We start from the raw sequence: 13,198 nt of genomic DNA on the forward strand, positions 1-13,198 counted from the left end.
CATGCAGAAAAATGTTGTGGAGAAGCACTGAGGTTTAGGAGAAGGCAGGAATTGAACAATTTAACGTAACATTGCTTACATTATATGTGTTTGCCCATACCTTACTTGGGTAGAAGGAAGTTTCTCTGTTCACCTGTGAAAGAGGGGAGCTTTGAGCAGCCTATCTGTCCCTGGAGGAGTGGTTTTGGCCCAGAAATTAGTAGTTTATTGCCATTTTGGGCTAATTTCTCTCTCTTTCATTTTCCTGCTATAAAACCCACATTAGCATGGGTTTGCGCGCCGGGCAGCACCAGTTATCTAGGGTATAACTATTTCCGGCTCCACAAAGTGTACTCTTCAATTTTTCCCTTGGAACTAGACAAACTTTCAACTTGAGCACTCAAAGCATTCACTTCTCAGCCCGGCACTTGCTCAAAACTCATAGCAAGCACTAATAAACTTTAGCACTAGACCCCCCCCCCATACTGTAGAGAAAAGACAAGGCTCTCTATTCGACCTTACCAGCCAATCAATGAAACAGCTCACTATATGTATCCAGGCATGTCAAAAGGGCAGTTTCAGGTGTACTCTCCAGTCCAACTGGTGAATCTGGGCATTGTGAGGCAATGTTACAACTGCCTCATGTACACAGACAACCCTCTCCTCCTACTACCAAACACTAATACATGCGAGAGATGCAATTATACAGCCAAATTGGAGGCTAAGCTCTCTCAACCCAAGACTGGACACGACAGTCAAGAGGAGAAGGGAATTACTTGCATCATACCACCAGTCTCACACAGACCTATGAAACCAGCACTGGCAACAAACACACAAATACACAAAAACATACTCGGAGGCTCTAAATAAAAACCTGAAAAAGTGACAGAGACCTCCAAAGCAGACATCCAAGCAACCTCTACCCCCAACACAAACCATGAAACATGTAATCACAGCTCTTAAGGCAAAATAACATACCCAACACACTAGTAATAGGTGACTCTATAGTCAGGCACACTGACGTCCCACTCACTAAGCTGAACAAGGTTACTGTTAGCTGCCTGTCTGGTCCCAGAATCCATCACATAACACAAGCACTCAAGTCACTCCAGAACAAGTACAAATACAACTCTGTCATTGTCCAAGTTGGTGTAAATGACCTGAGACGTACCTCCCTGGACTACATGAAGAGAGACATGGAAGAGCTCTCTGATCACGTAGCCCAGGTAGGTATGACCCTGACCGTGAGTAGCATCCTGCCCTCACCAAGAATGATGCCACGATATAAAGAAAAAATTATCAATTTCAACAATTATCTAAGCTTCGGGTGTCATTCAAAGGTGATCCAGTGTCTGTCAGCCTGGGATGACATGCTCGACAAGCCACGCTGCTTCGCTAGAGACAGCTTGCACCTGTCACCCTTAGGCTTTCGAATACTGGCCAAGGCTCTTGCCACCCCCATAGTGCCTTTTTTAGGCAAGGCTCAAAAGACAAACCCACCACTGTAAATAGCACAAGTAACAAAAAACTGAGGGTAATGCTACTCAATGCCAGAAGTCTAAACCTCAAAATGCACGTACTTGAGACACTCCTCATTATGGAGAAAACTGATATATGTGCAGTAACAGAAACCTGGTTTAAGGCTCCGGAGAGCACTCCAGCACTACCAGGCTACAACTCATACCATACATTACGGCCACAAAACCAGGACCGAAATACAAAAGGCGAGGGCATATCCATACTCATCAAGGATACCCACACCTCCAGGTTAGTGGCACAGCATAATGCTTCAGAGATCATCCACGTGCAACTAAACAGGCAGAACTGCAATTCAGATTGTAGCTTGCTACAGATCACCCAGCATGTCCCTGGACCCCCATTCCACATTTCTGGAAACACTGGGAAACAAAGGTCCTACCAAACACCCTGATATTGGGTGATTTTAATTACCCAAACATTAACTGGGAGAACTACTCAAGTACTAACTCCCTTGCCCAACATTTCCTAGCATTTATAAACTCAAACACCCTAGATCAACTGGTCAACACCCCCACCAGAGGTGACAACATATTGGACCTGGTCATCAACATGGGCGACCGGTGATCCACATTGGAGGTCATCCCCCTCGCTGGTTAGATCTGACCATAAACTAAATCACTTGGGATATCAACATTCCGCCCCCACCCCTGGTCAAAGAAACCACCGTGAAAAAATTTTCAAAAGCAAACTTCACATTACTTAAGACAGAGGTGCAAAGCTTCAAATCCTCCATGCTAAAGGATAACGCTGCCCAAGCTGCAAAATCCTTCACTAATGCACTCTACGGGCACCTACAAGAATGCATGGATCGTGCTTATCCCAAGTAAAACCAAGACTCACTCCTCAAAGAAAAGGAAACCAGTCTGGTGGACCCCTGCCATAAACAAGCTATACAAAAGGAGGAGGAAACTAGTTCAGAGGAGTGTAAACTCCCAAGATGGGAAGACATCCCTGATCAGTATCAGAAAGAAACTACGATCCCTCATAAAATCATCCAAGGCTAGCTTCGAAAGAAAAATTGTTAAGGACTCAAAGATAACCACAAGGCATTCTTTACCTATGTCAAGAATCAAAGTGTCAATTCCCAGATCTGCTCGGAGTTGGTGCAGAATGGCACAAAATACACTGAACCGACCGATATCACCAACATCCTGGCAGACAGGTTTCAGTGCACACTTCACCCCCCTCTCACCCCCAAAAGGACCCATAACCATACCAGAAGAATGTAGTGCCCCTGACATCAGACACTCAGGTTAAAACAGCCCTCTCCAAAGCCAAAAACACAGCATCCATGGGACCGGACGGTGTCCCAGGCTGCGTTCTACATGAGCTCAAAGATGAACGAACCCTCACCTAAACACACTGTTCAAACTCTGCCTCTCCACAGGCTACGTGCCCATAGAGTGGCACACAGCAATGGATATTCCACTCCACAAAAGTGGAGCCACAACAGACCCCGGGAACAATCACCCTATAAGCCTGACTAGCTTGGTCTGCAAGGCTATGGAGCGCATCATCATGGATCTCATTAACAGAGACACTGGGACCCTCCAAACACTGGACCTTACCCAGTTCGGCTTTGTTAAGGGCAGAACATTCCTCCTAAACCTGGTGGACTTCTTTGAGATAGTTACCAAGGCTATACACGAGGGAAAGTGGTCCACACAGCCTACCTAGACCTGGCAAAGGCCTTCGACACCATTCCCCATTCTGGTATTATAGAAAAGCTGACCAGCCTGAACATAAACCCCTATGTCACGAGCTGGGTTGCCAACTGGCTCATGGTCAGAACACACATAATAAAAGTTGCGAGAGCTAGGTCTGACTCTAAACCGGTTACAAGTGGTGTCCCCCAGGGCTTAGTCCTAGGACCCCTCCTGTTCAGCATATACTTCTCAGAGGTACAGGCAAGCACAGGACGACTATGGCTGACCAAGTTCACAGACGACTGCAAACTAGGGGCTATAACTGACTCTCCAGCTGACACAAACATCCTCCAAAAGGGTCTCAATGAGAGAGATACCCAGTGTCAAAACCATGGCCTCAAGCCAAATGCCAAAAAGTGCATAGTCATCCCCTTTGGAAAAAACAAAGTACCCAGTAATTATCACATAGGTGGTAGCCCCCTAAATACGGTAAACGAAATAAGAGATCTGGGGACCCAAGTAGATAGTAATCTCTCCTTTGATAATCACATTGCCAAAGTGGTTAGAAAATCCTATGTGGCCCACCTAATCACAAAAGGGTTTGCATTCAGATCAAAAGAGGTCATTGTGTCCCTCTACGCATTACTCATCAGACCCATCATACAGTACAACGCCCCATTTGGGATGTACCTTACAAGACACCTGCAACAGTTGGAAAGACCACAGAAGTACCTCACCAAGAGGATCACTGGCCTCAAACAGATGCCTTATGCAGCTCGACTGAAGAAACTCCAGCTGTACTAGGTTGCATACTGCCTACTCAGAGGTGATCTCCTGCCTGACATACAAGGCCATGTCCAAACCAGAATTGATGGACATGCTCCACCTAAAGAAAACCATATCCCCTCGAGCCACACGCTCTAGGGATCTAAACCTCACCACAACAATAAATAGGACATGCTGGAGGGATAGATTCTTGTCCCAGAGACTTCCCATGCTCTGGAACAAGATTTCAATCTACATTAGGCAGAGCTCCTCACTAACACTCTTCAAGAGAAACCTTGACAAGTGGATGGGAAACAGGAAGTTTACTCCGGGAATCACTTCAGTGGCTCTGCTGGACAGAGACACAGGGAACTAATCTAAGGGGGCAGTGAAAGCCAACACATTCCGGCTAGGCTTATAAATGCCTTTGGGCAGACAGCCTAGTACCTACCTATGTATAACAACAAATATGATGTATAACATTTGTAAATGGGAACTCTAATATGGTTTGATTATTTTTATATAAATGTATGTTTGCCGACGTTACAAGTGATAATGCAATAAAGGTGTTAAAAAAATGAGTGCACACAAGATGAAGCCCTGCATTTAAAAAGATCCTGCAAAAATGGCATAGGTAAATTATCTTACTGGCTCAGCTAGAATACAATCTTTCTCTAACTGCTGCAGCCTCTAAAAGAAATGTATCCACCACCATTGCAAAACAACTGAAAAAAAAACTAACTGGATACCTGTGAAACAACTTGTTGATATTCTACTATCCTTTCAATTATTTAAACTTATCAAGAATTATACCTTCCCTCACTAGCTTCCAGACTAATCAGAGATGTACCAACATACATCCACTGAAATCTTAACCATTCATGTCATCTCCTCAAACCCCCCCAAATTAGGCTTCAAGTGCACAGCCTATGCTTTCTGAGTCCTCTGTCCCAAACTGAGAATTTCTTCCTTCTTTTCTTAAGGATCATTCTTCTTACCCAATTTTCCAATCAGAAATAAAAGCACATTTCAAGACTCTAGGCCACAGTCAGTTCTAACCCTCCATGTCATAAAGTCAAGTGATACCACGCTTTGGTTTTAAACCAGAACTTTTGTATAAGGCTCCACAGCAATCCAAATACTTTAAGTGCACAAGGCTGGAGGGGGTCCTAATTATACAGTACTAAATTGTCATATTAAAAACTCATTTTCTCATTGACTTTAAACTTGCCTTTGCCTGAGAGAAAGCGACAGTATTAGACAAGAAGTACTTCTGCTTTATTCCTGAAACATCAAAATCTACAACAAATCATAAATAAGAAATCACACAAATTTTGAAAAGTAAGGCAACAAATTAAATGTATGCACAGGTAATCAAACATTTATTTCATGTGCTATACAGGATCCTCTCAGAGTGTATTTGCAAAGACGACACAACAATGATGATATGCAACCCACAGATAAAAAGAAACTGCACACAATTGAAAAGCTACAAGTTTTAACAAAAATAACTTAGAATAGCCTGGTCACAATTAAAGAACTGAGACAGGAGTACAACTAACAAAAATATGACTGAAAGTACACATGAAACTACTTTCTACTTTAGAGATGACAAATACTACACCAGTTTAATATGTGTGTGTGCGCGTGTACATATTATATATATATATATATATATATATATATATATATATATATATATATATATATATATACACACACACACACACACATACACACACAAATATACAGACCCATTATAGAGTATAATGCCCCTTTTGGAATGTACCTCACAAGAAATCTGCAGCAGCTGGAAAGGCCACAGAAGTAACTCACAAAGAGGATTACTGGCCTCAAACAAATGCCCTACACTGACCGCCTCAAAAAACTCCAGCTTTACTCCATAGGATATCGCCTACTCCAAGGTGATCTCTGCCTAACATATAAAGCTATGTCAAACCTAGAGCTGTTGGACATGCTACACCTAAAGTAATCCCAATCCCACCGAGCTACATGCTCTAGGGACCTAAACCTTGTCACCACAATAAACAGGACACGCTGGAGGGATAGATTCCTGTCACAGAGACTTCCTATACTCTGGAACAAGCTACCCATCTATGTCAAGCAAGTTCTTCATTAGCACTCTTCAAGAAAAATCTTGAGGGGATGGGAAATAGGAAATACACCCCGGGGATCACTTCTGTGTCTCTGCTGGACAGTGGCACAAGAAAATAACTTTCTTGGGTAGCGTAAGCTATGGAACCTTGCTGGCTAGGCTAGCCTAGTACCTACCTATGAACCTAAACACGCACACACACAGATATATAGAAACACACAGATATTTATTGCCTATGTAGTATAATAGTGATAACACACGGTTAAGGTATGGATTACAGAAGAATTTATTCACACCTGTTGTACCTGATCACTCTGGTTTTGCCCTTGCTGCCACACTCCAGCATTAGTGACTTAATATCACAGTAACTGTACTATGAAACCACCATTGGTATATTTCTGTTCATCTTGCACTATACACTGAGCAATTCTTTACACAATGGAGTTGCACAACTTGGCAATATCATCTATAAGAACATGTCACAGGACTATGGTAATTCAGGCCTAACCACAGCAGAGATAAAAAAAATGACTTTTTAGAGTTAAAATAAATCAGGCTTTAAATATAAACTGCATATAAAATAAGCCATTCCTTGGTCTGAGTTAATTTATCCGCTTGTCATACAGTTAAACATCACATTAAAATTACCTCAGCAGAGCTTCCTGATGACACCATCAGAAGTATTAAGTAAATACACAACATACCACAAGTTTCCATATGTACTAAATAAATATTTCTATTACATATTCTAACCAGTATATAAAAAAATCTGCAAATGTGGCAAAGCAAATTACCCTGCTTTGTAAGCTGCAGAAAGGGGTCTTCTGCTGAATCCTTCTCTGTAATTATCTTCATATTCCATTGAAGCTTCCTTCAGATTACTCTCTCTAGGCAATCTGCAACAATTTTAACAAATTTAATAAATATAAACTATTTTCTATCTAATAACATTAAAGAAAAAGATATTCAAAATCAAAAATTCTTAATACATGGGAAAATTAACATGAACATTATTTTGTATTCCAGTGCCTTAAAATAATTTGCATCCCTTTCCTTTCAAATACATTCACATTGTGGGCCAATGGACTACAATAGAACAGCAGAGTGTTATCTATGTGCATATTCCATTTAATGTCCTTTGTATACAGCTTTACTTAATGGCCATCATAAAAATGTGTTAGTGGTGCAACAGGTAGGACATTTCCCTCTGGTACAGAACATTGTGGGTTCTATTTCCGCACTGGGATGATGGCTTGCTGATACTGCAGTGCAGCATAAGGAGGTGACTCCACTCCTAAGTGTGTTGTCCTTCAGATGAGACATTAAACTGACATCTTATCTACTTGAGGTGGTAGTAGCTTAGGTGGCTGTAAAAGACTCCATGATAGCCATCGAAAAGAGTAGGGGATGTTGCATGATGCCCTGGCCAAATTTCAACTAGCAGTACACAATACCATCTCAGGTCTCCCCTGAAGACAGGCCACTGGCCTAGTGGGACTAAGCTGGTCAACAAAATATAAACAAAACAAATGAAGTTATTATTCCGTGTTCACCTCCAGGAACTTTAAGACCCCAATTGAGATATTAACATCCTGAATTTTTTTTGCACTATCAGCCCAGTTGTTCCCTTCAAAGGATGACAGCTGCCTTACGGCGGGGGGGTCATCATCCAGGCAGTCATTAAGTTTGATTGAGACTTCTATTTTCTCCCCAGCCCCTTAAAATGCTCACACTTGGCAGGACACCATGACAGGAAATTGGACTGGGCAAACAATGTAGGCTGTTCCTTTATTTCTGCAAGTGGTTCCTTTCAAGCAGCACTGTTCCTTCCCTCACAGCATGAGAAGTGGTCTCTTGTATCTCAACAGTGAGACTACACAGTCGTGTGCATCTCCAAGTGCATGCAATCCCACCTGGGGAGAAAACAGTGGACCACAGCCCTTCACTACTTCTCTTCCTGCTCGGCTCCTCCAGTACTGGAGCTCCATCCCCTGCTCCGTCCAACAAAAAAAATCCTTTCAAAAACAAATCCTCAAAATTGTGCTGCCTGCTGAGAGGGTTTCAGAGCTGGCCACGGCAATGAAACAGCTCTATTTAGTTCTGCTTACAACAAAATAAACAAACTCAAAGGACATAGGCCTTCAATACTGTTAACCACCTTCTGCTAATATACTGATTAGCTAAATGCAGGCTAAACTAGCCAGCTGGCTCATTAGTGCAGAAATAAGCCATCTCTGTGTTAGACTGGTCATCCAGGATCAATTAGTGACCTGGTAAGCTGGATGGTTGTCCTGAGTGGGGGGAATTAGGCAAGGGTGTTGGAAGAAAGAAGAAACACAGATGATCACCCTTGGGGGGGGTGTAGCCTGCCCCTATCAGTACATTTCTTGATTCCGCAATTATCTGCCCAACAATTTATAACCTCTAGGTGTGCTCTCCTCTTCCTAACTCCATTTGAGCCCCACAAAAAAAAAAAAAAAACTTCTCTTTAGTGTTTTGTCAATGAAAAACTCCCACTGTAAACCAGAGACTTATCCAGAATGTTAATGACTCCACCCTGTTTTGAGATAGCCTCAATGACACCCATTTCTTCCAACTTCCAAATTAAGTTTTCCAGAACTGAAGACTGGCTTCTACACTCAGGTCACCACTTCAGCATAAATTCAATTATACTGCCTACTACAGTCCTGAAAGAAAAAACTGGAACAATTAAACAGAAAAATATAATTGTACCAATGGTATATATCCACAACTTGGCAACAAATAAAAACAAGCAAGGGGGTAGTTACTGCAACAGTGTTCTATTTGAATATGAAATGTTATGGTAAGTTTATTTGCACAGTTGCACTATGTTGAACACAGTGTGTAAGTATATTGTACTATTTTCAAAATTTAGATCACCGTTGCAGTAGCCAAAGCTGTGTGTGTAGACTACCATAGCTTTTAAATATACAGAGAAGACAGGACTTCAAGCATCCAGTAGCCCCTAGGGAATGGTCCAAGCAAAATCAGTTCTGCACTTGGAAAAAGAATCTAGTTTGTAGCGTTTTGTGCAGGTATGTACAGAGATCCATGTTGTTCCCTCTAGAGTCCACTCCTTTCCAAAAAGCCACAGATATAGCCAAACCCCCAGTCAAATGGGTCTTAATTCTGACTGGAACTGGCTTTGACACTGGCTGTCCTTTTTAATTATCTTAATAGGTGATAAACAGAAGACCGGCTTCCCAGAAAGAATTTAGTACTGTCCAAGTATTATATAACCTGCTTGTGGATATCCAGTGTGTGTAATATTTTCTCTCGCTTACCTTTAGGTTCATGGAAGGGACCGAGGAAATTGATAGTTTGGCTGAAAGTAAACTCAAACTACTTCAGTCCTAAAAGAAAGATTAGTTGTTAAACTCTGTAGTTATGGAAAATGATGTAGAGATGACTCAACACAAGACCTTGCAACTACAATGCTCTTCTTCCCAAACCAAAGAACAAAAATGAAACTTGTAAAAAATGTCCACGGAGGCAAGGGCTCACCCAAAAGATGCTTTATTCCAACAAAAAATTCACAACCTTCACCACAGCTGACCAAGGTTTCGTCTGTATGACTTCATCAGAGTGTGGTGAAAAAGGCAGCCTATAAATACAACAATCTCAATTAATACATTTATTAAATAATCAATTTATGAATAAGTTAAACTCTAAAATAAAAGTAATAAACACATACATGCCATATTAAAATTGAAATTAAAAAAGATGGTTCATTTAAAATGTAATATAAATAAATATGAAAAAATAATGTAAAAATTGAATTTTATACCCATACTACATTTAATTTATATATAAACTACATATTATTTAAAAATGGAAATGAAAAATGTGCAACATACCCAATAAACAAAAAGGCTTCAGCCTCAACATGTTAAAAACCTAAGTTTCAACAGGGGTTTGAGCGACACACACTTGTTCAAACCAGGATAAATGTAAGCCTGAAGTCTTAGCTGCCATTTTAACTCACAAACATCAAGATGGCAATCTAAGACCCTTCCATTTTGGTCCTTAATCTGTTGTTGTACAACAAAAAACTTGAAATGATGATCTTCATATGCCATGATGTGCCTAGCTAAAGAAATAGTCACTTTTTTATGTTTAATGTCTAAAATGTGCTTATTAATTCTCTCCCTGAACTTCCTACAGGTCTTGCCAACATAAAATGCCGTGCACACCTGACATTTGGCAAGATAAATCACATTTTGAGAACAACAGTCAAAATGGCCCATAAATTTAATAGAGGTGTGGTTAATTTTGATTTGTTTACCTGTTATTAAAATGCGTCTGCACGTCATGCATCTCCCACATTTAAAGTTACCCAAGTTTTTGTTGGTCCTAATTTCAACCGGCTTAGTACTATTCTCAAAAATTTCTTTTAAACTTTTATCCTTTCTAAAAATAAACTTGAGTTTGTGTGTAGCCAACCTAGAAAATTCATCCAATTTGGAAAAGGATTCCCAGTATTTTTCAATTATTCTAATAATATACTCTGCATCCGCATTGTAAGTTAATATATATAAAAAATGTTCCTTGAATGGGACATTACTACTCACACCTCCATTTAAAACGTTAAAAAATTCTTTTTCACTGTTTAAAATAGGTACATAAAGGCCGCTGTCCCTTTTAATTTGAACCTCGCGTCTAATTTCTTCACACATGTATTTAGGATACCCTCTATTCAAAAATAATTTCATCATAAAGTCCAACACGACCTGGAAGTCCACGTCCTCACTTACCATACAGGCTGCTCTTACCATTTGCCCCTTGATAATGGCTTTCTTTTGATGGACTGGATGCCAACTATCAAAATGTAAGTATGAATTGGAGAACGTGGGCTTCCTGTAAATTTTAGAGATCAAACATTTCTTTGTCCTATCAAAAATCAACCTAATATCCAAGTATGTGATGTTGTTATATTTAACCTCATGTGTAAACTTTAAAAACCACACTGTTTGATTAATGTATCGAATAAATGCTTCTAACATGTTTTTGTCCCCTTGCCAAATAATAAGGATGTCGTCTAAAAAACGTGTATAAAATTTAATATGTGAACTAAATTCACAATCAAATACAAATTTAGATTCCCAATAGGCCATTATATAGTTAGCATATATGGGGGCACAAGCTGTCCCCATAGCTACCCCTGTGAATTGTCGAAATAAGTGTTCTTCAAAGGACAGAAATTTGTTTTTTAAGACTGTTTCCATTAATCTGACATATAAATTAATGGTGTGTTGCTCATAAATGCCAGTTGCAAAAAGTTGTTCTTCCAACCACATTAGCCCCATATCATGTGGTATACATGTAAACAAATTAATGACATCAATAGTGACAAAACAAATATTCTGAAAGTCCAGTTTTTTAATTTTATCAAGTAAATGCCACAAATCCCTAGTGATTTGAGGAAACTTCTGTAAACCTGGTTTTAATTTTGTGTCCAAAAACTGACTAATAAATATAGTTTTACTTCTCTTCCCATCAACTATAGGCCTAAACTTGACATTGTTTAGGCCTTTATGTATTTTGGGAATTCCAAAAATGCCACTAACCACTGGTGCATTTGTTAGACATAAAATTGAATTCTTTCTCATTTATTTCACCTTGAAAGAGCATATCATCTAAAATCAATTCAACGTTTTTATAGGCTATGTTAATTTCATTTCTGCTTGTTTCTATATAATTGTCACTCATAAGCATGGCTAAAATTACACTCACATAATCGCCTTTGTCAACTATAACAACTCCACTACCCTTGTCGGGTTTCATAATTCGTATATTTGGTATATTTTTTAAAAATTTTAGAATATCTGAATCCTCTTTGTTCATGTTGTTCAAAAACAAATGCTCTCTATTATTTATATGACATCTGATGTCTTGTTCACAAATTCTGAACCACCTCCGTAATTGTATTGTATGGGGGGTTGAAAGTACTAGGTTTTTGTAACTTGCCTTCTTGATCGGCCCTTTCTTCTGTTATATCATTCTCAAAATACAAGGCCAAATTAAGTTTACGCACAAACATTCTAAAATCAATAAGGGTATCAACAATAGTGGCCTTCCTACAAGGAACAAAGTTAAAACTTTTTGACAAACTCAGCATGTGCATTATCCAAAATAATACTAGAATAATTAAAAATCTTAAAATCCTTTGCTGCATTGAATAATATAGTAGGGTTGTTTAATACTCCTACTTAACTTGTGTTTACATCTTCGTTTAAAATAATTTCTCCCTCAGTCGTATCAACCATAGAAGAAATAAAAGTGTTGGTTCCATCATCTGATTTAAACTGCCCTGCAGTACTTAACAAATTATCTATAGGGTCCTGTTGCTGCATTGTCTCCAAGTAAGAACCATCTAAGTTAATATGTGCCTGTACATTGTTATTAGACTCAAAATCTAAAATGTTATAAATACTCAATTGTGATAAATTAAACCGTTCATCACTATTTGTACTAGGGTCATTGTGTAGTGAACACACAACTATGTCTGCTGCATTACTATCAGAAACAGTCTTATTCTTACTGCTGTCAACATTATACAAAGAAATATCTTGATTCAACAGTTTGTCAATATTTAAAACATGGTCGCTATGTATTAGACACCCACCTGTGTCAAAAACATCACTAATGGGAACAGTCTTATTCATACTGCTACCACCATTTAACAAACAGCAATCATGGTCAATATCTATAATGTTCAAATCAATGTTTTCTACATGTAGTACATACTCATCGTGCATATTAAAGGCATGATCTCGAAAATCAATGTTGAACAAACCATTCATGCTTGCAAACGAATCATGTGTAATGTTCATTGTAAAAGTCATTTCAGTTTCATTTTGCTTACCATATAGGTCCAAAATGTTTCCAAACCTGTTGTTATCTTGACATGAACTTCCACATAAATCACGCTCAACCCTTATATCTGACAAAAAACAATCGATTTGGTTTGTAGATAAGTCCACTGAAATGCTGCTTACAAATTGATTGGAATCGTAACTGCCTCGAGATTTACTACAAATGATGCATTCATCATCACAGTGTGTAGGACAGTGTATGCTATATATCTTTTTGTTCACCTTCTTACAGCTTTGGCCCAATTCCGATCTTGCTC

At 39.4% G+C, this 13,198-nt stretch overlaps 1 protein-coding gene across 1 annotated transcript in view; it reads right to left on the bottom strand.

Annotated features, from left to right (window-relative positions):
• The window catches only part of CSPP1 (centrosome and spindle pole associated protein 1), a 2,775,649-nt gene that overhangs the window by 2,565,998 nt on the left and 196,453 nt on the right, over window positions 1-13,198 (bottom strand). Inside the window, exon 4 of the mRNA XM_044066267.1 lies at window positions 6,840-6,941. Coding sequence (XP_043922202.1) covers window positions 6,840-6,941 — 102 coding nt within the window. The remainder of the gene's footprint in view (window positions 1-6,839; window positions 6,942-13,198) is intronic.

The sequence above is a fragment of the Protopterus annectens genome, chromosome 3.part1 (assembly GCF_019279795.1).
Source record: "Protopterus annectens isolate FY-2018-M chromosome 3.part1, PAN1.0, whole genome shotgun sequence".
Taxonomy (NCBI): domain Eukaryota; kingdom Metazoa; phylum Chordata; order Ceratodontiformes; family Protopteridae; genus Protopterus; species Protopterus annectens.